We start from the raw sequence: 25,790 nt of genomic DNA, 5'->3' as shown, positions 1-25,790 counted from the left end.
TTTCCGACACCCAGATTACATAATATCAGTGAAAATGTATTTTTTATAAAGTTGTCATTTTGAGCATCAAAGACATAAGGTCGTAAATAAAAGAAGGTTATCTCGAAATTGTAATTCGCAACATAGTATAAATTCTTTTGATAAATATTTCCAAAACATCGTGTTTATTCATAAAACATAAAACAAAAAATTTCTCGGATGAAAATGCACTTGCAGAGACACAATGATGAAGAAAAATGTCATAAAATTGCAATTTTCTCCCGTTATATAGTTTTAGATGCAAATTTCCATCACAAAATCGGATAGAGCTTTACTTGTTTCATATGTGTACCAAAAATCAGCTAATTCCATGTGGTGGAACGTTCTCATATAGCCGCCTGAATGTGGTTGTAAATTGAAAGAAAAGGGGAAATGAGTAACAACCTTGTCGAAACCCTATTATATAGCTTATTATATACAATTTTTTTTTATTGAATATCAGAGCGGATATTTTCATGACAGTTTTATGATATCTAACGACTAAATAAACAGTATCGATATAAAGATTTACACTGAGGACACCCTGATACATGAATACTGTTCTATCTCAAGTTGTCCTCTGATGAATTTTCTGATCGTGTGGCCTTGTACATTTATCCGTATCTTCTTGTCTTTGTCTATACGTTTACGGAATCATTGACTCGAAAGTATGTTTGGGGCTCGATATGAAAGATCCCCGTTACCATGTGACTAACCAAACTTATAAATATAGGTATTATACAATCGCCCGTAGCTATGAACACTCCCGTAAATGCGAAAACCAACCAAAATCATAAGGAACACGTTTTGTTTGTTGTTCTGTCTATTTGTCAGCCAATGTCTTCAACCACGGGGACTTGTGAAGTAGCCATCTTGGATTTTTTTTATGAACAAGTGTTTCTCTCATTTTTTTTCATATCTGTGTACATATTCTCAACATACCGAGCAAATACTCTCGTGTTTTTGTTAATTATCTAAAGAAAGTCGAAAATCGGCAATTCAACCATAGGCTAATTCAACCCAAGATTTGAAAATGTTCCACCACTTACATGTTGATGATTTTGCCTCTCATCAATAGCATATTACGTACTGTTTAATAGGATAAAAATTGGTTTGCATCCAACGTCCATAAAAGGGTGTATTTTCTAAAAAAACACAGTTTTTGTGTCTAAAATGTTATCATCGAAAATGGCATTTTTGAGATTGTTTCTTCCATACAACAGCCAAATGGCGCGATGGAAACATGAGTTTTTGTCACAATCATGCCATGAATGTATTCTTTACGGTGACCATCATTTGATTAGATTTTCATTAATATTTTACATAACATGCACATTTTATCAACACTTAAACAGCTTCTGAAAGGTACAACTTTTAGGAGCCATAAAAAACAAACCAAGTGACCTAAATCTTTATACTTTATAGATTTGTGACCACAACGGCATGGGCAATGCACCACCAACAGGAAATTTGAATCAGATAAGGGGCCATTTTGGAAACAGGCCCTTTTCAAGACAAGTTTGTTAAAATCACATAGGTAATAAAAACAAAATCAAGAAACGTTTGATACAATTACTAAAAAAAATTACGTTTTGACAAGTTTTAACGCTTAAATAAGGAGGAGAATCATTTTATTGCGACATTGCCAATTCATAATGTAACGCATTTGTCCTTTTCGACATCACGTTCGATTTTTGACCTGCGCGATCAATTGGAATATGCTCCGGAGTATATGAAACAAGTGCCATATGCTAAATATTACATTAGAGAATTCACCGAATAACAGTGGGATATCGTAAATATGTTTTTCTTCTAATAACACCAATGTTATAGTTATTTATTGTCGGTGCGTCTGATACCAATATATCTTACATGGAAATCAGACATTTCCAAAATTGTTTATTATAGTCCGGTATTAATCTTGTTTTGAATTACATCATGTTCTGTACAACTGAAACACTACATATTTGAGTCTATAACGCCACAGATATGACAAAAAACGTCCCTTCCGTCAGATCCTCACTCAATCTTTAAAAAGACAATACTGCTTATTTTGTCAACATATCAGGCTCTGGAAAGGTACAAGACTTTTCAATTTCCGCCTCGGTTCCTATTTTGCCAACCAGCCAAAACGTTTGCATTAGTCCCTTTCCCTGAGGAGGAAATAATAAAGGTGAAAAATACATTATATTACATGGTAATGCTAACGTCATATGATAGGAAGACATATAATGATGTTTGATTGTATATATAACGTACAAAATATAAGTGAAATAAGATTAGCCGTCATTTTGACCATTCACAAGTTACAGCTTTTGGACCAGATATTTAGAATTACTTTTGGTTTCATCAGAGACTGACTGGTCTTTAATCGATCATCTGTTATTCCATTTAACATCGAATTGAACTCGGCAACAATGAAAAACATCGTATTGCACGATCGTGCGAAAATCTGTTACGTCGCGTAATTTCAGCCAATCTGATTGGTTGGACATATGTCCGCCAGGTTGCGTGAGAGTGCATATGATGTTTCATGAAAAAATGCTGTGTTTATGACACTGTGGTGAATATATGGAATAAGATGCGATTATAATGGCATGTGATCATACCTTTAGCATTCCGATTTAGATACCGAAATGTAATAAAACAAGCACTTATTTCAATCGATAAGATGTGTTATGGAGCAAAGATAACAAAGTATAATGTTTGGTGAGATGAACATAAAATTAATAAACGATTTAATTGTACATCAGAACGAAGGATAGGTCTATAATATATCTCAAAAAGCATATCTAAAATGTTTTTCCACCTCTACTTTTTATATTACAATTTCACTGTTTAGAATATAACATGACGTTGAATTATATGACGTTGATAACTTGTGGTGTCATCAAATAATGTTCTCAGAATAACAAGTTTCGTGCGCATGCTTATGATACGTGCACCATATTACTTTTAATGCAACGACCATATTATAAGAAAATGGCTGCTATTATCTTGTGAATTGCAAAAAGAAAAGATAATCAAATGAGCTGAAAACCAGACAATTGATTAGCCTAAATACTGTCCACTTATTTACAGATCAACATATAAAGATGATTCTTACCTTGATTTCTACTTCTCCTCTTTCTTTTATTTCATAATCGTTGAAAGTGTCAAGAATGTTTTTGGTAGTTTGGGATATTTGAATGCAAAGTGCTAGAAATAAAAACATATTCCATTAGTTATGAAATACACAGAAAAGTGCACATAAATGTTTAATCCGATTTGTATGGTTGTAAGGTTGTATGGATAACAGCGGATGATTGAAGTCAGAAAAGTCAATCGGGCTAAACAGACATTTTACATGCTGAATGGCATGGTTTTATTATCATTATGCTTGTTGTAAGCATATAAACTTTTATGCTGTTTATTTAGTTGCCTTCGCTTCAACGATTTGCGCTAGAATTACGATTAATCGCACATATAGATGTTTTGTTAAATGCCATCACAATGGAACTATGATATTATGTAATTTCAGCAATCCAATTTTGAAATCTGAACAAGCGTAACGCCATTATCAGCCGTAACCTCACACTTACCTTCTGACGTAGACTCCATCCGTGACGCCGTGTTCACTGTATCACCAAACAAACAGTATCGAGGCATGGTCAGTCCTACTACTCCGGCCACAACTGACCCTTCAAACACGAAACCAAATTGGCGTACAGATACGATTCATGATACTCAACTTTAAATACTACGTACATACATCTTGTTTGCAGACTGATCATTATCATAAAGACATTGTTTTTGTTTCAGTAGACTAGTGTTATATTTCATGAAACATATGAACAGGAGATGCAGGTTGACTAAAAAACATGGGAAAACATTAGAGCGGCATCATGATTTCATTGAAACAAAACACTTCTTACTGTGATATGATTAAGATCCTTGTTGAAATTGTTTTTGGCTAATGGTTCTGTGTTATCATCTTGGTTCCCAATTATTTGGGACCATGACATAGGTAGATACTTTACATTGTTGGTGTTGGTAAAGCAGGAGACGTTTATCCTTCCGCAACACATTGTCTTATCAACCATTATTTTCCAAAGATCTCAATGTAAATTTATCTTTTGTTTACCCTCATTTTGGTCATTTTTGAGTTGTGAAGACGTTTGCAAGTTTACTTTAGAAAGCATTTGACTTCAAACAAAGAATATGACAAAAGCCGAGTGATGACGTTATTATATCGTATCCTTGTGAATACCTGAATGAAGGCCAATCCGGATCTTCAGACAGGTATCCGGAAGGTGTTTAATAGAGAACGACTTGACCGTCTGGCGTATCTCCAGCGCCATCTGGGCAATATTGGTTGCGTGTAGATTACCGTTCCTGGCAGGCAGTCCTGATACAACCATGTAAGCGTCTCCTATCGTTTCAACCTTGGGGTATATAACCATTATACATTATATAATTACTTTATAACTTGAAATAAGATGTAACACAGCGTCAAACATCATTATACATAATACAATAAATAATGACCTAAGATTTTTAGCAATATTTTACTCGTGATCAGGCCTAAAGTTTTAGGGTATACGGTATTGATGTTTTGGGTGTCCAGTTTTCAGACAAACGAATACTTTCAAACAATTTACCAAGATGAAATATAATTTTAACTAAATATTTAATGTAAATATCTACATTTTTGACATATGATTATACTTACAAATCGAAATGCCTTTACCTATAACATGAAAGTTGCAATAAATACCTATACAAACCTTGTAAACATCCAGTTTACCAATTACTCTATCAAAATGTGTATACAGCTCATTCAGCAGTGTAATGACCTGAAAAGAATGAAATCAGTTTATTAATACATTTGTATTAGAAAGGAGCAATGAAAGATACCCTGCCCGTGCCGAACTTTGAACTATCGACCTTTTACTCCTGAGGCAAACCTATCCTACCACTAGGCTACAGGTTAATTCCTGCTAGTCTGAGCTAGTAAGGTGACCTTATACTACCTACTTTGTCACTACTCCCTCCTTCACAAAGTCTTAGCCACCGAAGACAACGACCACCCGGGTTTGTATATTTATAGTAATGCATTTCTATTTCGACATTTCATGGTATTTTATGGAGACATAATAAAGTATAGTAGGCATGATTATATCAAGTTTTACTGAAACAATTAATTTAACAACACCACAGCATTTTTGCTTTATGCTTATTTCAGACATTATAAAGATTAATGAAAAATAAAATCTAGCTTTACTGGGATTGATGTTATCAAAATATGGTAAATGTACAAATTTGAGCATTCTGACTATTTTAGAAATTTGAAAGCATTATAAATCATGATTTCGCTTATTGTAGTTTCTCTATACAATGTTATATATGCCAAACCTAGCAAACCGTTCCATATTCACAACAATTCTGTTTGAATTGGAAATCATAGATTTGTTTAGAAATACACCTGTATAATATCTGGCAAATTAAAAATAAGTTTTGTTTTGTTTCGCCAGCATAATTGTTTCAAACAATTGTCAAAATTTTGAAAATTCAACTTTACCTGCATCGGAGTGCTTTGTGCTGCAATATTTGTGAAGCCTACAATATCACTGAAGTATATAGTTACACAGTCGTAGGTTTCTGGTAAAACGTTATGCCCAGCCTCTAGCTGATCAGCCACAGACCTAGTATGGAATGAAACATTGTCACTCAACGTTAATACACACTGCTGGTGTTTATCAGAGGTTTGTCGTTTCATATACATCACATTCCTGGTTCATTTGAATAGTGACACGTTTCAGAATATACACTTATCCTTGACGTTGTTTAAAAATACCATACAATTAGATAATCGGTTGCATTTATTAAATCATGAGGCTATTGTACCTCTTCGTCTCGATTTTGTCCTTTATTTCGATCTATTTTATATATGTTTTTACATGGAATGCATAAAGCAAAAACATAATAGTATTACAGATATGAAAGATGATTGAACAAATGACAACTTTATAAACAGATCTCATAAGAAGTATGTAAGCGGACTACTCACGGTGGCAACAGCCTATGAAGCAACTCCACGGCCTTTTTCTTCTCCTCGAGATAGGCATCTGTTCGCTCCTGTACCAGAGTTTCTAGATTGTCGGCGTATTGTTCCATTCGCTTTAACAAGTTGTCCATAATGTTGCTGGAATTCGCCCTTTTTCAAAAAGACCAAAGACCACACGTAAGAGTTTAGAATAAAACTAATGTCGAAAAGCTTGTTTATTTGTTTTTGATATCTCAAAAATATGAACTCTTTTGGGAAATAGAAACAACTGAATCATGTGTTAGAACTTTTTAGTAGTTTTACATCAAACTTACGGATTTATCTTTTTAAATTCCAATGCTATGGTGTCAAATGTGGGTCTTTTAATTGGTGCTTCGTCCCAGCATATCTCAATGAGATGGCGGAGCTCACCACAGCAGTCGGCGGTGGCTACATTCGGACGGAACGGGATCGTGGATACTGTCATTACTCGATGTACGATATCTGTCATGGGGAGAATTGTAATGCAGATGGTCTCATAAAATACACATCAACAAATAATACGGTGTCAGCATACATGGTTCGATCGGGCTCCAGTTTTATAAACATTCCTTCAGGAAATTCCTTTAACCTTAATCTTCCGAATAGAAAAACATTACAAAATTTAAGGAATGTTCCTTGACAAGATGTTTCCCATAAATGCTGTGATACTTTTCTATGTGAAATTTCAAGTTGGTGAATGCGAATAATGCGAGTGTAAGTGTATTTCATTGTGTATGTGCTAATGACTTGTTATATACCTGTATATGTTATGTACCTGTGTGAGCATGTTGATGCTAGAATGGGCAGTGATAATAATAAAGGCAAAGCTAACAATTACACGTGAGAGCCAATTTCTGAGCACTAAAAAAGAAAAGAAAAAAAAAGAATATAAAATTTCATGTTAAGACATTTCCTAAGGATAATGAAAGGTCATGAAACCGGGGTCTGATATTAATGCTGGACAAATGGTTTCGTAAAAGGAACATAACTACACGGAGGGTTCGTTAATGATGCTAAGTACCTAATGATTTAGATATAAAACTACCCAATCTGCTATTTTTCGTTTTTCCAAACTCATTTAACGCATCAACGTGTAAAAATCCAAAGCGGAAAACAGTGACCAAGGAAAGTTGATATTGCTTAGAGGCGGTGTTATATTATATATTAACCACATACATGTGATTTAATCTTTTTTTAAATGTTATATATGGAATAAATTTAAAATAACGTGGAAAATGTGTGTTTATCCTAAAATTAGTTTGTATATATCATAACTTCAGCAGAAAAAGACGAAGAGTCTAAAAGCATGCCACGGATAAATATGTTTACCTTCAAATATAGCCTCGTATTGAAGGTGGTACTCAATAATATTCTTTTTAATCCAACTATTCTCTGATTGTAAAGGGTCGTGTACCCAAGGACTGGTCTGATTGTGCATCCGCCTTATTACCTGATCTCGCTCAATCAGAAGTTTCATCTTTTTCATACTGACATCAGCTATGTCAGCCACCCACTTTCAGTTCGATGATGACGTCATACATGTAGTGAATGACTTTCTGAACAGCCAAATAAAGGAGTTCTATAAAAGTGGCATTGAGGCCCTTAAACACCCATGGCAAAAGTGTATAGATGCAGAAGGGGATTATGTTAAAAACAATGCTATATGTCCGGAAAAATTCAAATCCTTCAAAAAGTGGCTCACAACATATCAGTCAGCCCTCGTAATTTGAACCTAAACATTGGCACCAGTTGTTCAATTCAATTTGTGAATGATATTTTTATAGATTACATCATACATTTGTTGTGCCATTTCTGCTCGAAACACGTTTTGTACTTTTAAAGAACCTTACCATCTGCGTTTAAATTCATATCAGCATATGGTGTATTTCGTGTGGCGATCTCCTGTAGTATTATACCGAATCCGTAAACGTCCCCCTTCTGGTACACATAGGGGCTAAGACTATTCAACTTGGATGCATCTTCCCGAAGAATTTCTGGAGCCGTCCACAGCAGCTCTAAGGTAATAAAATGTGAGAAATTTTACAACTGCATTGCATTTTAAATAGCAGACACACGAAAGAAGGAAAAGGGCAGCACATTTCAGATCAATAAGTATTTAACAGACATTCACGCACCCTTTTCGCATTCTTTTTCTCTTTTTCCCTGAAGATGGTTTAAGCTTATACAGCACCAGCGTAAAATTTACATTGTCATTCATTTGCATACAAGATATGAGCATATCTCAGTGAAAATATAGAGCTAGATATATTTTTTTAAGGTTCAAAAATTGTATTTTCAAAGACACCAACAAATACAAAAATGTCCTCATACATGAGGGCTAGCATTCGCCATACTTCATTCATTCCTATTATAAATTCGTATAAAATGGTGTTGTGCAGCCTTGTTAGGGGAGCTTACTCCAAATCAAGTACTCCTTGCCGGATACAGATTACCCCAAAGTAAACACGTGTAGGAGTGTACAACGTCTGTCCACAACACGTGTCATCGACTGCGGTTGTTATGAGACTGCGCTTTACAGTAAGTCTTATATGTAGTTATGTAGACAGTTCAGAATTTAAATTTACAATATTGAGAATAACTGCATTCATATACTCTTTTACAAAAGACTTAGACTAAGTTATTTCTGATTCTGACTCGCAGTTTCGGTTCAAATCGAGAAACAAATATTACAACGTACAACATCCATGAGGTGTTGTTAGTTATAACAAACTGCAAAAATGACAATGATTAGTGTTATATTAAAAGAAGGTCGAGTTGTTCCTTTAACTAATTTATCTTGTTCATGTTAATTTTCCATTTAATATTTTAATATATTTTTATAGATACATTAGGAGCAAAAACTAATATAAATTGCATCATACAGCTGTTCTTCCCTGTATGATTCGGGAGTAATGTTTAAGGACATATGCTTAATACTTTTTCACGATTTAGAAGACAACCAATGTCTTGAAGCCTGCAATATATATGTATGTGTCTATATCTTTTTAATGTTATTTTCCTAGTTTGCAATACAACCTTGATTTTCTATAAATTTATATAAATTGAAATATTAGAATAAATTCTGGTCTATACATATGTAGTTATGTTTAATCGAACCCAGCCGCATTTCCTGCTAAATATTTTACCCATGACAATTCGAAATGGGTTAATGTTTAAAAGGCTATATAAAATCAGCGATCGATTTGACCAGGTGAAAACGGAAACAACAGTAGTTCGAAAAAAAAATGTCACCACTTGTTCGTTTACTTTTCAAATAGCTTCGGAATCAAATTGATTTTTAAAATATCCTTCCGTTATGAACGTAAATTAGATACGGATCAGGTACAGGTGAGTTGTATCCGATTGAGATGTACTCGAATTTAATCAATACTATCTATAGGTAATAATATTGATAGATATTTAAGTAGGCCTTATCAAAATAGTGTATAATTGGCCATATTATCATTGCGTTTGTTCATATTGAAAACAATTAAAGCGCGATTGTTTTCATCAGAAAATGCAAATATTTCTCCAAAAACATAATTGGTCTCACAGAAATATAAGTGTTTTATCAGAAATATAATAGATTCAAGGAAATAAAATTGTGTCACCAAAAAAATATAATTGCTTTCCCTTACACAGATACTTTCTTATTTACTCATATTAGATTGCTAAAGAATTGTTTCTGATTAATTAATCATATTAAATACATGAGGCCCTATTGGTTGCAAATGCCGGGCATTACTCCAGTTCAATTTTACAATTCTTCAAAATATTTTATTCCAACACCAAAATTGTATGAAGTACTAGGTTTGGGGAGCTGCTTTTGATATTTTCGAATTTATATTAAACAAAGTAATAGCGCATAATGGCATATCATTTCATATATAAGATATATTGACAAGCATAAGGCATCACGAAAGAAATGCATTTCCTCTACCCCCTCCCCCCTCCCCAAAAGTTATAGCAGTGACCTTAACCTTGACACACAAAAACAACCTTAAACTCAATCTTGCACGAGATATTACGTTTGTTATCAATGTGTTGAATTTAAGCAAAATTCCTCAACGAATGAAGCGCTGAAAAACATACGAACATAGGCAAGGACAAGAGAGGAAACCCCCTGGTATCACCGGCAGGGGACACATAAGAATGATCTACTCTACATATGTAATGGAATGTATAACATACTGTAATGGTTGATTTCCTGTGATTTCAGGAGATGTTGTCTCTCCGCGAAATATACATCTGGGATTCCAAAATCAGTCAGTTTCAACATAAATCGGCTGTCAATCACACAATTAGTACTGCTTAATTTACCGTGGTACTTCAGAGTACTGTTCTCGATGTATTGCATTCCCTGAAAAAGGGTGAAAATCATTCAAAATGAAAGAAAAGGAGATTCACCATTTAGGACATATGAAAAACATGCTTCCAAATTATCTCGCCAAAAAGAACATTAATTAGGAATCACTTAATAGCAATATTAATTTATATATTCAATATGTTTCGTTTGTTTGATGTCGTTTCGTCTTTTGCCCACTTTTCTCATAATCTTTACTCACCATCTTTTGGCCTAGCGACCTTTATAGTGTCGATGGGCCATCAAGAACTTAAAACTAACTAACTAAATACATGAACTGCATATATTGATAAATGGATTGTCATGTTTGTCGTTTTGCACTAATGAGATGCGATTAGACAATACTAATACTTTCTAGCTTTCCTTCACACCCTCTTCCGTCCTTCATTTTGTGATTTTGCCGACATGATGGAATTAATAGCAGAGATAATGTTTGTCAATAAAAATACACGATTACACATGACAATCAAAAAGGTTTGTTCAAAAGACATACAAGATAGTAAAACTTTTCAGCTAAAATATAGAACTAGATACATAAGAACCAAAACATGATTTTAAAAAACTGCATCATACCGCTGTTCCTCCTGCTATGATTTAGGAGTAATCCTTAAGGACTTATGCTTTATACTTTTTTACGATTTAGAAGACCGTAAATGTCTTGAAGCTTCAAAAGTAAATAGATGTATATGTCTATGTAAACACATAATTGCGAAATAGACTTGAATTTTACTCTGGTCGGAATAAAGTCTTCCCTTGATGACATTCTTGGGTTAGTTTAACATTAAGTCTACCATTTGCCCGTTGTGATATGTTCTGTTAATTAAACATGACGTCTACTGTCGTCCCTTTGTGACATTTATACGTTAATTCACCATTAAGTCTTTCATTAACCCTTTGTGACCTTTTTGTGTCAATTGGCAGACTACCATGAAATCTCAATGAGTCTCAATGAGACTATCACAAAACTGATATAATTGTTCTTCACCTTTACTATGTCCCAGATCAGAGAATATCTAAACGTCCAGTCTAAGTTGATATCGTCGTTTTCTATAATATCCTGAAATGATACATACATAAAATTGAAGGAATAATTATATATCAAATACATTGATTTCGAATTATACAATCACCATCTTCATATGCTGCTTTGTATATCACTTTCTGCCACAATACCCTGTGTTATTCAACTCTCAGACCATCAGTTAATCATACAGCTGCTGATTAACAATCTGTTTATACCACACGTGGTATAAACTCTGTACGCATTTCGATTGGCTAACATCAATAATCAATAATCTAATGACGTCACATCACCGGGTCCCGGACGTCACCGGTACACTTTATTTGCATACGCGAAATTATTCTTGGCCACGTTTCCCTTTGATTCAAGCCGATATTATTGTGGTAGAAACAGGTCACACGACTTGAAATTGTTGGATATGGAATTTATTTCACACTCGTAAGTTATTTTTTAAAAGTTGCAAAAAACACTCGCTAAAGCTCGTGTCTTTTGTAACTTTTAAAAAATAACTTACTCGTGTGAAATAAATTCCATATCCAACAACCACTCGTTGTGTAACCTCTATTTCTACCACAATACGCTGTGTTCTATTCCACTCTCAGGTCATTATATTAATGTGCTGGTTGTTGGATATATATGTTATATTCCACTGTTGTAAATAAATACACTCGTTGTGTAACCTCTATTTATCACATCATAAAACGCATGTTTACAACTGTCGGTTTGACCTCTCAATACATTATGTACTGCTGAAATGCATTTAAAAAGACACTGATATAACGCCGATAAATTGACGACAAATACACAATATCAAGTTATTAAAATGCAGCAGTTATTAAAATGTGGAAAAAATGACACTCTTGTTAGAGGTTCTAAGCCAAGGCAGGCCATGGAAAAAATAAAAGTTGTTTTATCTCTATATGAAAACCTCTTGAAATTATATAATTATAAACAACAAGACTATACTGATATATTAACGAAATCATAATTCTAGTTCAAAGGCAACAAAACGAGCGCAATATAGGAACACGATAAAGATCTATACGGAGACCTAAAAACGTATATGGAGGAAAATACCGGCTGGGTAAACATCTTATGTCCGTTAAAAATAAGAACAGTACCTGCAGACTGCCTCTGGGGCAATATTCCATGAGTATACCACAATTCGTAGGCTCCAAACAGGCTCCGACAAATCGGACTAGATTCTGGTGCTGTACACTATACAACTGGGAGGGAAGCAAAGATGTTAGTTAGGAGTTGACCTTCTTAATGCTTGGCATCTAGACGCATTATGCATTTTGTATATATATATGGAAGCATTACATTTGTTATATAACATAGTAACACTACTGACGAAGGAAGACAACTTTATGACTCGTGCCCAGACCGGGCCTCGACCACACGATCTACGACACCCAATCGTCTAGCCAGAAATACCCACAGCCTATACCGCTGCGCCACATCGGCGTTCTTAAAAAGAACGTTTCAATGGCGCAGTGATGGTCGGGTCGATAATCTGATATGATCATAGTGGAAGTAGTCTATTAGATGATATGAATACTGTATATGGAAGCATTATATGTGTTATATATATGTTGGTACATGTGAGATTGCTGACAGTTTTGTATACCGTATAGATTGAAAGATTGTCGAAGTAAGGTGGATTTATACAAGTCCATCGGTCAAAGATAGTCCAAAATCAAAGGCAATTTAAGATTTTTTTCCTTTTCTTTTTTTTTTTATTTGAAATAGTGAAAATATTTTTAACTTAAAAACGATTAAGTATGTTTATTAATTAAAACACGCTAAGTAAAATAAAAGAATGGGAAACACGATATGCATATCATTGCGGCTAGGATAAAATACATTCAGTAATCATTATTTCAAACTATCACAAGGCAAATTTCCAAAGAAGATCGGTAAATTGTCGTTTTCACCTAGAACGACCTACTTATTTTGTGTGGAAATGTACTATTTACCTTGTGGAATTCCAGTAATGTCCTTTTATTAAGTTCCACGGTCGGGATAGAGAGTTTCCTGATGGCGACAATATTTCCTCTACAATTCCCGACAGATGTAAACAACTGTTGATGAGTGGCATCTGTCTCCTGTTGAGGATATATGTAATCAAAAAACGACAAAGTGTTATTATTAAATATCAAAACTTCCACGGTTAAATGTTCTCAATACACTTGATTTCGATTAGACGTTGCAACCGAAGAAGGAAAATATATGCTTTGAATATTTTTTCAAATTAACACCAATTTTCTGCAAAATCCTTGGCATGTGATGAAAGAAGATATCATACTTTCTTAAAAGGAATTGTATTTTGCCATTTTACACATGCATTGTATATAACAATGAAGTATAGCTCGAGTTGTCTCTCTTTAAAGGAGAAACACAAACTATATGCCCATCAATAAAATCTTTCACGGCCACGCGACGCAATCTTCGCCTTATAATCTTTCCGATTCTTGAGTTTCTTTATTAAATCAGCTGATACACCAATAAGGATAAAATTCTTGTTTTCGTTTTTGTTTGTTTTTTGTTGTTTTTTCTTTTCAGAATAAAAAAAAATTGATATGTAAGATGCAGATTCATATTTTATTATCAAAATTTCTTCAATAATTCTGCTGAACAAATAATTATATAATTGTATAAGGATTAAAATGTTCTATTCAACACTTATAAGTGTTACTTATAAACGGCTTTTGATGATTGTATTTTGGATAAGATAAAACTTTCCATTTTAGTTTACATTTTAATTTTAAATACTACCAATGAGAGAGGATGATGTTTATATTTCATGTCCATTAACTTCAGTACATCCTTACCGAGGACATCATCGATAGTCTTGACTTTGACAGGAACGACCCTTTCTTATCCGCTTTAGACAAGACCACTTCATCCCATGTTACCAGCCAAGGTGTTTTTCCACTTTCCATTTCAAATTTTATTTTTCTGAAAGGCAGACGATTTTATCGTGGTAGATAGTGCATAAAGATGGGTGGATGAAATAATGTATGGCGGAAAACCATGAACAATACTTTGAGAGATTCATGCCGCAACGCAGTTTTATATGATGATTAAAAATGAGTATAAACTATCTTTGCAAAACAGTAATGAAAACAATTCGCTTGTAGCTATCAACTAGCATGATATAGTTCATGAAAACGCGATAAAACAGATTCTGTAGATATATGTGTATATATAACTTTGAACCTGAGGTAACAGGGTTTTGCAAGCCTGTAACAGGTGTCTTCCCGCAGTTTGATATATATCAGTGCTCTACTGACGGACGTGTCGCTGATCCGATGATGATGGATACATATGTACTTAATTAATCAATTAATAAGTTAGATAGTTCAATAACATTTTAAATTTTAAATACATTGTACCTGTAAATAAAGATAGAGGCAACCATCCCCATTAAAAGCACACTTGCTAGAGACAGGGTCAACGGAAGTACCAACTTCGATTCATCAGTGTCATCTAAACAACGACAATAAAAATAACAATTGTATTTTGTTCTATTCTTGCTTATACACATGGCAAACCAAACTAAATGGGTTTTTTTTAAACCAAATATTTAGGTTATTGTTAATTTCAGTGAAAAATATAAATTCATGTATCTACATGCTTAATGTCTGTGTTTATCAATCATGTTCATGCCATTTAACCCCGTTGAACCATTTGGATCTCATCAGGTTTTGATTTTGATTTGATGTAGGACATTGTACATGTAATATGTAAAAACAAATTCAAACATTATGTTCACGAGAACGTTATTTACTCCCAGCTAGTGTACAATGTTACTCCTCACAACACAACATATTATTGAACATTTAGCAGATCATTTTAAGGGTAAATGCGTTAAATATGTAACAGTACCTATAATGCATAACTCGTGTGTGTAACCACACACAGGGATGTCGACGGGCACACCATTTGGCCACAGAATTTCGATTCCTTGAATAGCTTCATATTGCTGAGTAAACCCTTGGAATACTCCAACAACCTGTTGATTAATAACAAAGACAAGTTTAATTCAAAATATTCATATTTTAAGGGAAAAAAAATTACAATAATGAATATTTTAATCGATTGTTTTTGTCAGTTTTATTTGCATAAGTAGAGAAGTAAAAAAACAAAAGAGTTAAATTAACGACATATCAACAAAGCAATCAATGACATATGAACAAAACAATTAACGACACATGAACAAAACAATTAACGACACATGAACAAAACAATTAACGACAAATGAACAAATTAATTAACGACACATGAACAAAACAATTAACGACACATGAACAAGCCAATCAATGACAAATGAACGAAATAAATAATTACACATGTTTAAAACAATCAATGATATTTGACAAAACAATTAACGACATATGAACAAAACAATTAACGACATATGAACAAAACAATTAATGACATATGAACAAAACAATTAACGACATATGAACAAAACAATTAACGACATATGAACAAAACAATTAACGACATACGAACAAAACAATTAACGACATATGAACAAAGCAATTAACGACATATTAACAAAACAATTAACGACATATGAACAAAACAATTGATGACATATGAACAAAACAATTGAAACATGCCTACATTGAACGTCTTTGTGACAGGGTCAGTCATATCTAGAAAATCAAAATCTGCAATTCTGTCTCCAAATTGGTCAATCGCTACTGTTCCCGAAATGCCTAAAATTATAAAGCTGGATATAAGAAACCAAAGGCTGATATTATATTTACAAATGATATCATAACATTGGAAATATTTTTCAGTGAATGGGGTACATCAACCGATCGCACCACATTTACATTCGTTATCCTATTTACATGTACATTATGCAAATTATAATATAAATTCATACACAAATAAATATTCCTACTTCCATGTAAACTAACAAAGTTAATAATGAAATCCTTACTTAAGATAAAGTATACGATTTATTCAAAACAATTTAATACTGCCAAACAGTTTGAGCTGTCTATAAAAGCCACACAAAAGAACGAGAAGGGAGGCCTTTCTAGACAGCTGGTTTCGATACGGAGGTTCATACACAGCCAAACCTGTCTATAAAGGTCACTCAAATGATAAGATAATTTCTGGACTTCATAGACAGCTGGCCTCGATACAGAGAATCATAAACAACGAGTATGTTACATTAAATAGGAACCAAATCAGGTCGCCTTTCTAGACAAGTTTTTGTCAGAGGTAAACCTGGACACCCAGAGAATATTTATAGGATGAATTGCGCCCTGACATACATGTTTATCTTTTATTACCCGGATAAGTGTTGTTCCAGAGTTTCTGAGCTACCGTCAGACCGTCCGTGATATTTTGTCCGTCCGTTAACGTCCGGTTAAAAGCCTCGGACAGATATAACACACCTTCATAAAATGCTGTGATGAAATAATTCACCTGTAATTAAGAAAAAAATTGCTTCAAAAGGATAATGACTCAAAAAGGCAACAAATGGATAGAATCCTATTTTAATACCGTATAATTACGCACCATAAAGAATAAGATGCCTGACATCAGGTTAGTCACCTTATAATAATCATCGCAACATTTATATTAAAAACATGTTTGTTCTACATGCATAAAAATGTCAGACTTTAAAAAAATGAAGAACGATTTTCTTAAACCTCAGAACTTTACATACATATAACTGTCTCACTTCCCCAAGGCTTAACATCAATACCAGATTGTCGTTTTTAGCATAATCCCGGCTTTTTCGCAACATCTTTTTTTCTTTCGCCTTAGAATGTAAAATTAAATCTTCTGTTTGAACTGCTAAGTTACGGCCACACGATCCGTAAAATCAATCAGAAAGCTTTATTGTTAAAGCGGCGTAAAATCTAATTAAATATCAGTAGAAAGAGACAATTTGATATTGCCAAATAAACTTCAAAGGATTTAATGAGTTATATTACCATATTTGGTGATCCAAATAGTAGATACTGCATGTACATCATGCCCAATGATTGGTTATATATTTTTATTCAAATTTAAGATTCATTGTTTTACCGTTTCATCACCAAAGTCAAAGTTATAATCTCGGCTTGCCCGAGATTTTACATCGGAGGCGAAATCCAGGTATTCGGAACTTCTCGGGAGATGCAGTGTAAAAACTAAAGCGGATTCGTACGCTCGAGTTACACCTTTGTCTTTGTAGTCACCTGCAATCATATTATAGTATTTAATTATTAACATAGATTTTGATAGTATAATTACAATGCATAGCTATTTTATCAAAACGATATGTTCCAAATACTTTTTTAAACATGTGTCCTGAAATCTTAAGAATTTAACTGATTCAAATTCAAATATTATGGGCTTACATCAATTTACCATGTAAAAGTGTTTATAAATATACATGTATATATTTTTCATAACGTTAAATTGTTTGCTTCACCATCGATATTATTTCTACAAAGTTGTGCGACACAAAATACTATATGCTAATTTCTTCTTCCATAGAAAATTGATCAATAGAATTTCATTTACTAAATTTCCAATACCGCGTAGGAATTCGGTGTAGTATCCTAGCCAATCACTCGGAAATAGTTCCATGGTGACGAACACATAGCCTCCGTCCGCCATTCCTAACTGGAAAGCCCGGTACATGAAGTTTCGGAACAGTTCCGCGTCACAGAAAATAACAAATACTGGAAGGATAGAAAATTGAAATTTTAATTATTGTTATCATAAATCTATAACATCAATGTCGTCGTCGTCGAAATCGTGTTTACTTTATTATGGTGATTGGTTACTGAGCTATTACGTGCAAATACTACAACGCCAAAACGGGCATACACAGTCAGCCGACGCAAAACAAGTACAAAAAGATTATATGATTGTGTTGTGTCGCGTCAAAAGCAATACTACGGCAGGTCTTCTAGAGGACAAACACATATTTGTTAAACAAATACTCTTTTTGTTAAAATGACTCATGAACAACGAGATATAAACTATATATTCTGTATAAACTACGTTTACAGTCCTATCTTCATTCTTTTAAGATGTCCTCTGTCATATCTTACCTCGAGATTGTCGACTTGCCGTCGTCAGTAAGGTTCCTGGGTCCGGCAGTTTAGATGCTGCGAATTGCAAGTCTAGAGGGCGTGGCCAGACACCATTGTTAACAAAGTCCCTGACGAGATTGACGCCCGCCAACTCAAAGAAGATATACTCGACGTCATACATGATGGAGATATGTCGCCAGCCGTACTTGCTCATCAAAGACATCACAGAAGCTGTCAAAGTATGTATATGGTGGCTGAATTAAGCCATTTTGCGTTATCGCTATGACACTTTCATTACAGAATATTCGTTATATAAGATAAGGAAGAACCAAACAATACCATTGTTAACCAAACAACTCCTTTTATTCCAAAGTTAGTATTTTACTGTTTGCTTGTGCAATGTACATAATAACATAACATGAGTGACATGTTTCGGTTCGATTTGATGTCTAATGGTGTCGTTAAGGGTCATGCTATGGTCAGATCGAGTAATTCTGTCTTCGAAATCGACAAATATTGAACGACGATTTTCAATCAATAGGGTTCCTGTAACCGTTCTCTCGGAACAATGAAATACCAAACAAACAATAAAAAACTGGATAAATGTTATACCTATATCGCATACTCTTAAGGTTCACCGGCGTGTCCCATATCATACAGGTTTAGTGTTATCGGGGGATTACCCGTAATACAAAGGGTAAATGTTTGCAGGTGGTTACCCATATTACCTAGGGTTAGTGTTTGCGGGGGTTAGCTATATTATATACGGTTAGAGTTTGTGGGATTCGAGTTACCCATTTTACCGAGGGTTAGTGTTTGCGGGACGGGGGTTACCCATTTTACAAAGGGTTAGTGTTTGCGTGGGGTAACTCATATTACATAGGGTTAGTGTTTGCGCGGTTGAGGTTACCCATTTTACAGAGATAATGTTTGCATGGGGGCGGGAGAGTGGGTTACTCATATTACATAGGGTTGGGGTTTAGGGTGTGAATCTCGAAGGACTAAGATCCATTAAATAACTGCGTAATATTTACACGAACTCAATTAAGTGAAAACTAATTGGTACATATGTACCAGTTTAGCTCATTAAAGATCGCCGATATGATCTTAAGAAGAAGTATCCCATTGTGTTGTGATATGTAAATATTGGATGAGTGAGATACTCGTTACGATGCCTAGTGGCACTTGTATCATTCCAGGGGGTCATTGGTAAATACAGGTGTACTTCTTCTCTTCACACTTTGTCTTTAATAACGATTTTGTGTAATAATTGTCCTTTTGTTGACACGTCGGGTTTCACTTGTTGTTTTGATAAACATATGATACTGTCTTCCTAGATGAGAATTTGTTTGCTAATAATTAGAATATCCACAATTTAAAATATAACCTTTGTTCCAGCTTTTGCAATTTCCAGTAAATGGGTGAAATATTCTCCTTTATTATCTCTCCAAATTTGCAATGGCCAATTTTCTAAATAGAAAAAAAAAAAAAAAAAAAAAAATACATTTAATTGAATTTCTTCGAATAATTTTCCACAATGTTTCAACTGCATGTAGCAATTTGATATAGTTTTTCTCCATATGAAAAATTATGCATTCCGAAAGTTACGATGTAGACATTCTTAGCAATAAAATTGACTCATCAGTGATGCTATAAGCAAAAAAAAAGGTTCAAAGTAAGAAAGGGAAGTTACGAAAATCAAAATAAGCAAAAACAAATATAAAAATATGGAAGGAATACGTTAACACCATAATTCATTAAGTCAAATTAGGATATTGGGCGAGTGCGACACACCATCGTTAGCGATTTATTCTGGACCAGCGCCACTATTGATGATAATTTAGAGGCGACATGCAAGTCGGCGACATACCAGAGCCACAAAAAATTCCCACATTATATTGCCATTAATTATAAGAGGTTAAGTGTCATCTATATAGCAGAATGATGTTGAATTTCAAACACCAATACATATCTAAAGATTTGCACAAAAATAGTCATGTAATATACCAAAATATTTTGTCTACACATGTAGTTTCTTAATATTATCCATAATTCCCTGTAGAACCTAATAGTTTTCTCTGTATAGTTACTTTGAGGTGAGATGTATCATGGAATAATTCTAAGTCACGCAAATAAGCAAACCTGAAAAATAGCCAATCTGTTATGCTCACAAGTATCTATAGCACATGGTAAGAGCATTTGTTTGATTGGATTTGACTTTATAATCGTATAAACACTTATTTTGTTTTGACATTGAAATGCAAATGGCGGCTGTGAATAATTTTACACAAATATGGCATAAAGGGAGGCATTTTAATTATCAAACTGGTGAGCTTGGGGCCTTTTTGAGAAATATACATATTTTACCCCAAACTCAAAGGTTAAACATTTCTTCTAAAAACAGTCTTCTTGCCTTGTCTAGAGTTCTTTGTAGTGTCTAATAAGAACAGTATTGATGCCTGCAATACCATCTCATATGCCATATTTGTGTGATATCATTCATAACCGCCTTTGCTTTCCGAAGTCAAAATAAAAACAGTGTTTATACATATCATAAAGTCAAATCTAGTCAAGCCAATGCTCCTATTTTGTGCTTTGGACACTTGTAAGCAAAACGACATGGCTATTTTGGGCAATATTTGTAATACAAATGTTTTAATTATGTCCCCATGATAACACATTCATTTTTCGCATGTTTTGCTGAAATTAACAACCAGATTAACAAATTACATGTCGAAAGCAAGTCCAATGGTTTGCAATGATACATACTGAAAGTTCATCAAATAACTTTTGTTAAATTGTACCACAGTAGGTATGTATAGGCTTGTAGGGAACAACCGACCAATTGAAAAAATATATTGAAACAGCCCCTGTGTATAGAAAGTTTTGCCAAGGATAAAATGTCTGGCAGCCACTGATTGGCCAGTATGTTATGAAGTGAGAAAATAGATATGTAGCCTGATAGGTAACTATCAATAAGAAATTTTGATATAAATTTCGTAAGTCGGATTGATTGTTTTCCCAAAAGTTCAGGTAATAATAATAAACAGGTAAACATTTAAGATTTATGAGAATTTTTACTGCGCAATTCACCCATTTTCAAAATGGCTACCCTGGAGAAAATTTGAGCTGAAGGACCCAACTGTTTTGTTTTTTTTACTATGTGTTATATCAGACCCTAAACTTTTGTTATAAACCATAATTGTCATATTGAATTCATGAATTTGAATGAAATACTCCAAAACGTTAACACTTAAGCCTATGGGAAAACAATTGGTTGGTTGGTCCCTATAAAATATCACTGTTTGACCGGATTTGCTGATTAGCGGCATTAGTTTGGTGTGGTTCAGTTCTGGGTATCGTCCTATCAACAGCTATGGTCATTTAATTTAGGATGGTGTCCACCCTGTTTGAACTGCATGCGCGAGATGGGCATGTGTTTTGGGAGGCTGTGGTATGGAAGTGCTAGCAATACAACTCTGGTATGTCTAGGCCAATGGACATAAAGCCTCCAGCAAAGGAGCGAATATTCAAGTAAAGACCAAAAAGTGTGACAATGGCAGCTAAAACAATAGGGAAAGTGTAAATCGTATAGAAAGAAAAAGGATGCAATCACAAATTTCGTCGCCACTTTGGAACAATGCAAAGGTGGCAACAGGCAATTCTAACACCCTACAATAGATACAATATCTAACCATACACAGAGTGCTAATTACACACTATCAAAACACTATACTTATAGATATAAAGAGCTTATACAAAGTATATTAAGTAAAGAATTAACAAGTCGGAGATGCTTTGACGCATGTCCGGAGTTCTAAGTAGTACTCGTAGTGTCCATTACAATATCGATTGAGGTTGTGGAGTATGGAAGCTGGACGATTTGTTTTTGTATAGAAAGGGCTGATAAATTGATTGAATATTTTCCCAAGTTTAAGCTAAAAACAACAATTTAGGGTAAATATACAATATGGCTGGCATAACAGGATCAATATTTCGTCAGGTAGTGGGGATGTGCTGGATAGTTAAATTATTTGTGTTGGTTTCTTATTTAGTAATAGGAGGCAGCATATAATTGCAATCTTCTGTAGAGCAATCACATATTACAAAGAGAGACTTCTGGTCGTGGCTACTGCTAACTGACTGAGATTCAGATGAATGTACAACGTAAGTTTCTTACTCTGATACGACTTATTTCCCCGGGTTTTTTTTGTTTGTTTGTTTGTTTTTTTTTTTTTTTTGCGGTATTATGGAATATAATATTCAAACAACAAACATGATGGACAGCAACCCGAAATTCCTTATCTTTCTAAATGAGACAAAAATCAAGATTTTAAAATAACTTGATTATTCAAAATTTTAATGACTGATATCAAAAATAAATTCCTTATGGGTATCACTTGGATACATTTTGAAACAGAAATATCTACATCGCATAATTGTTTTAGGCTTATTGCCTTCTTTCTTCGACACGTGTCAGGCTAATTATCTATTGTATACGACATGTGTCAAACAAGCCAACTGGTGTCTGGAGCGCGTGACACGCTATTGTTACGATTCTGAGTCGTGATTATGAAAGGAAGACACAACAATTGTCCACTTTACATTAACATTATATGGACACGCCTTGCATGTATGCCTTGCATTTCAGATCCAACAATGGCGTGCAGACGACGTATTCGACATCTATAGCAGCTTCGTTACTGCCGATTGTTTTATGTTTCAAACAATAGACTGTCTTCCTGTTTTGATGTACTGATGATATACACACTTTTGTATACGTATACAGAGTTCAAATTGATGAAGACATTGTGTATCGCGAAATATGTAAACAAAAACATTAACAAGGCAAATAGAGTTGATTTTCGCTAACGTTTTAAAGCAGTGTAGCGGCTATCTTCAGGCGATTACTTTTAATGAATTGAAAACGTTAGCGATAATCAACGTGTTGATGCTTTTATGTTTACATGCGTATAATTATATCTACTGTAAACCGAAGACCTCTAAATCTTTCTTTTGCGGGTATCTGTGTAAACGTTTACATTTCAACGGAAGCCTCATTTTAGCGCTTGAAGAATTGTGCTAAATTATGATTGCGCCAATTACATTTCTATAGCAGATACTATAAGCGCTTTAAATTCGCGGGGTCAATATTTCGGGTTTTCGCTTAAGGAAGATTTTCGTGGGTGTTTAAATTTCGCTGTTGACCTACTTCGGTAACTTAACCGATCACATTTGAGTATAAACATCTGACGGTTAACCTGTCTTGGAGTAATGTGTGTGCGACAATTCATCAATGAGTTAATATATTGAATAGCAGTTCGCTAAAATTTTATTGCGCCAAAATATGTATGTTTACAGTATTTGTTAAGATACGTAATCCACTCACACCCTGAAGATTCAAAAGGTATAACTGTACATGGAAATTGTTCTCTTCACGTTTTATAATGTATATGTATAATAAACTGATATTGAAATTGAAGAAAATGGAGGTCTCTGTCAAATTTTCCTGATGATTGTTGTTTATCTTGAAATGTTCTATTAATATACATTATTAGCGCGACCTTGAAAATCGATGGAACTTTTGAATATGCCATACAGTTTAGGGTACACTCCATATTTACCTTCAACATTTGGGTACGTCCTACATTTACCTTCAATTTTTGGGTACATTCCAGATTTGCCTTCAATTTTAAGGGAACTTCCCAAAAACATGTCGAACCAAATAGACAATGCAAACAGAAAATATTTCGAGAAAGATATCAATGTCATAGCTACGTTATTGATTGGAATAATAAGAATGACAAATATATCCAGAAAACACTTGAATATATTTAAATCTTAATCCATACTTACTTGAAAATTTCCCTAGATTGTAAGACATCCTTGTGAAAGTCGTATACATATCCGACGGGCTCCGAATTATGAGATCGCCAACACCGCTCACCATTGGAATATGTAGATACTGTGCAAGTCTACCTATAGATAAGATGGTTTCCGAACAGGCGGGTCCTATAACTGCTTGAACACTATGATCGTAATAAAGTTCCGAAAAGTGTCCAATGGAAGATTGCTTTGGACAAAATCCAGTATAATTTAATGTTATCGGATTGTACTTGATTCCGTAATACCTTTCCGAGAATTCAAATGCAATGTCTAAAGCAGGTTTGATGCGCCGTAGATCGAACGGTTCAACAGCTTCGGTCATCAGCAGAACGCCGACTTTGACTTCTGTCACGGCGGCAACTGTAAACAACTCCGAACATAAAACGAAGAAAAATATACAAAGAAGGAAATATATTCCAGACATGTTTGATTGTGTTCGTTTTTCTGATTTTCTCCTTTTTCCCTATTTCGATCTAATCAAAGAATTACAACCACGCTTAAAGATGTTCTCGGTCCTGTGCTCTTTTGGAGTCAAGGATATATTTCTAAATTACATCATTCACATCAGCTTGTCGTAAGCAATTTCATATCACCACGGCGATGTACAGAAATATATTCATAATATACATTGCAAGTTGTTGACTGACGCTATTAAATGAAGCTCCTCTGATTGGATATGACGTAGAGCGCGTGTCAATAAAAATAAGTGTCGAGGTTTGCGTATCTGTTAACGTTTTGCATTAACGATCGTTCCGTGTTTCTGTGAACGTGTGAGAAACATCGGATTACGTGACGTGACCTCACACCGCCTTGTTAAATCGACCGATCACTACTGCGAGCTGCTGATAAGGTTTACATTAGGTTATCTGTATAACAGTCGCGATAGTTAAAGATGCTACGCAATTTAATTTCAAAAGCAGATCATCATTATACATATAAAGATCTTACAATGGCCGGTAAGGAATGGTGTTTAGATGACCTTTGACCCAACAACTTGCAAAATGTTGCCGGTGTCTGTTTCCTCTCGGCACACATCACGGCTAATCGATAGATTGAATCGGTAATAACCGATAGTTCCGAATTTCAGCCAAATTAGGATGCCCGTTCCTCCTTTTTTCGCGCGCTGCCAAACAGGCAAAATGAGGTGGTGAGATGGTAATGTGTGATATGATTTCTTTGGAAGAAGAGCGGGTTTTTTTTTTTTTTTTTTTTTTTTTTGTTGTTTTTTTGAATATCTAACAAAGTATTGTTAACCAAATAGTAGCACACAACCATCTGAAAAAAATGTATCTATTATTTTGTCGAGCATTTTAACAAGAGCTGCTGTCGAACAGCATAGCTCGTATAGAAAAAAATTGTCAATAAATAAGTAAA

The 25,790-nt window shown here is 34.3% G+C and overlaps 1 protein-coding gene across 1 annotated transcript; it reads right to left on the bottom strand.

Moving 5' to 3' along the window:
• Positions 1-1,715: 1,715 nt before the first annotated feature.
• On the bottom strand, positions 1,716-24,840 carry LOC117338438 (atrial natriuretic peptide receptor 1-like). The gene is made up of 22 exons (XM_033899790.1): positions 24,387-24,840; positions 18,549-18,761; positions 18,027-18,173; positions 17,533-17,684; positions 16,788-16,923; positions 16,105-16,199; positions 15,361-15,487; positions 14,868-14,961; positions 14,304-14,430; positions 13,449-13,577; positions 12,591-12,695; positions 11,434-11,505; positions 10,277-10,445; positions 7,936-8,100; positions 6,379-6,547; positions 6,068-6,214; positions 5,579-5,702; positions 4,785-4,853; positions 4,327-4,442; positions 3,600-3,706; positions 3,125-3,216; positions 1,716-2,171 (listed from the first exon to the last, which is right to left on the bottom strand). Exons 1-22 carry the CDS (start codon positions 24,838-24,840, stop codon positions 2,067-2,069), a joined length of 3,114 nt encoding a protein of 1,037 aa, XP_033755681.1. The 3' UTR covers positions 1,716-2,066.
• Between the last annotated feature and the right edge of the window lie 950 nt (positions 24,841-25,790).

This window comes from Pecten maximus, chromosome 11, assembly GCF_902652985.1.
Source record: "Pecten maximus chromosome 11, xPecMax1.1, whole genome shotgun sequence".
NCBI lineage: Eukaryota > Metazoa > Mollusca > Bivalvia > Pectinida > Pectinidae > Pecten > Pecten maximus.
Note: the sequence above shows the minus strand (reverse complement) of the source record. Positions and strands in the feature narration are given on the sequence as shown.

Coding starts and splice junctions, on each gene's coding strand:
- LOC117338438 (XM_033899790.1), bottom strand. CDS start 24,840: ATGTCTGGAATATATTTCCTTCTTTGTATATTTTTCTTCGTTTTATGT. Junction 10,446..11,433: donor TGATCTGGGACATAGTAAAG/GTGAAGAACAAT, acceptor ACCCTTTTTCAG/GGAATGCAATACATCGAGAA. Junction 5,703..6,067: donor CTTCATAGGCTGTTGCCACC/GTGAGTAGTCCG, acceptor ATTCCATACTAG/GTCTGTGGCTGATCAGCTAG.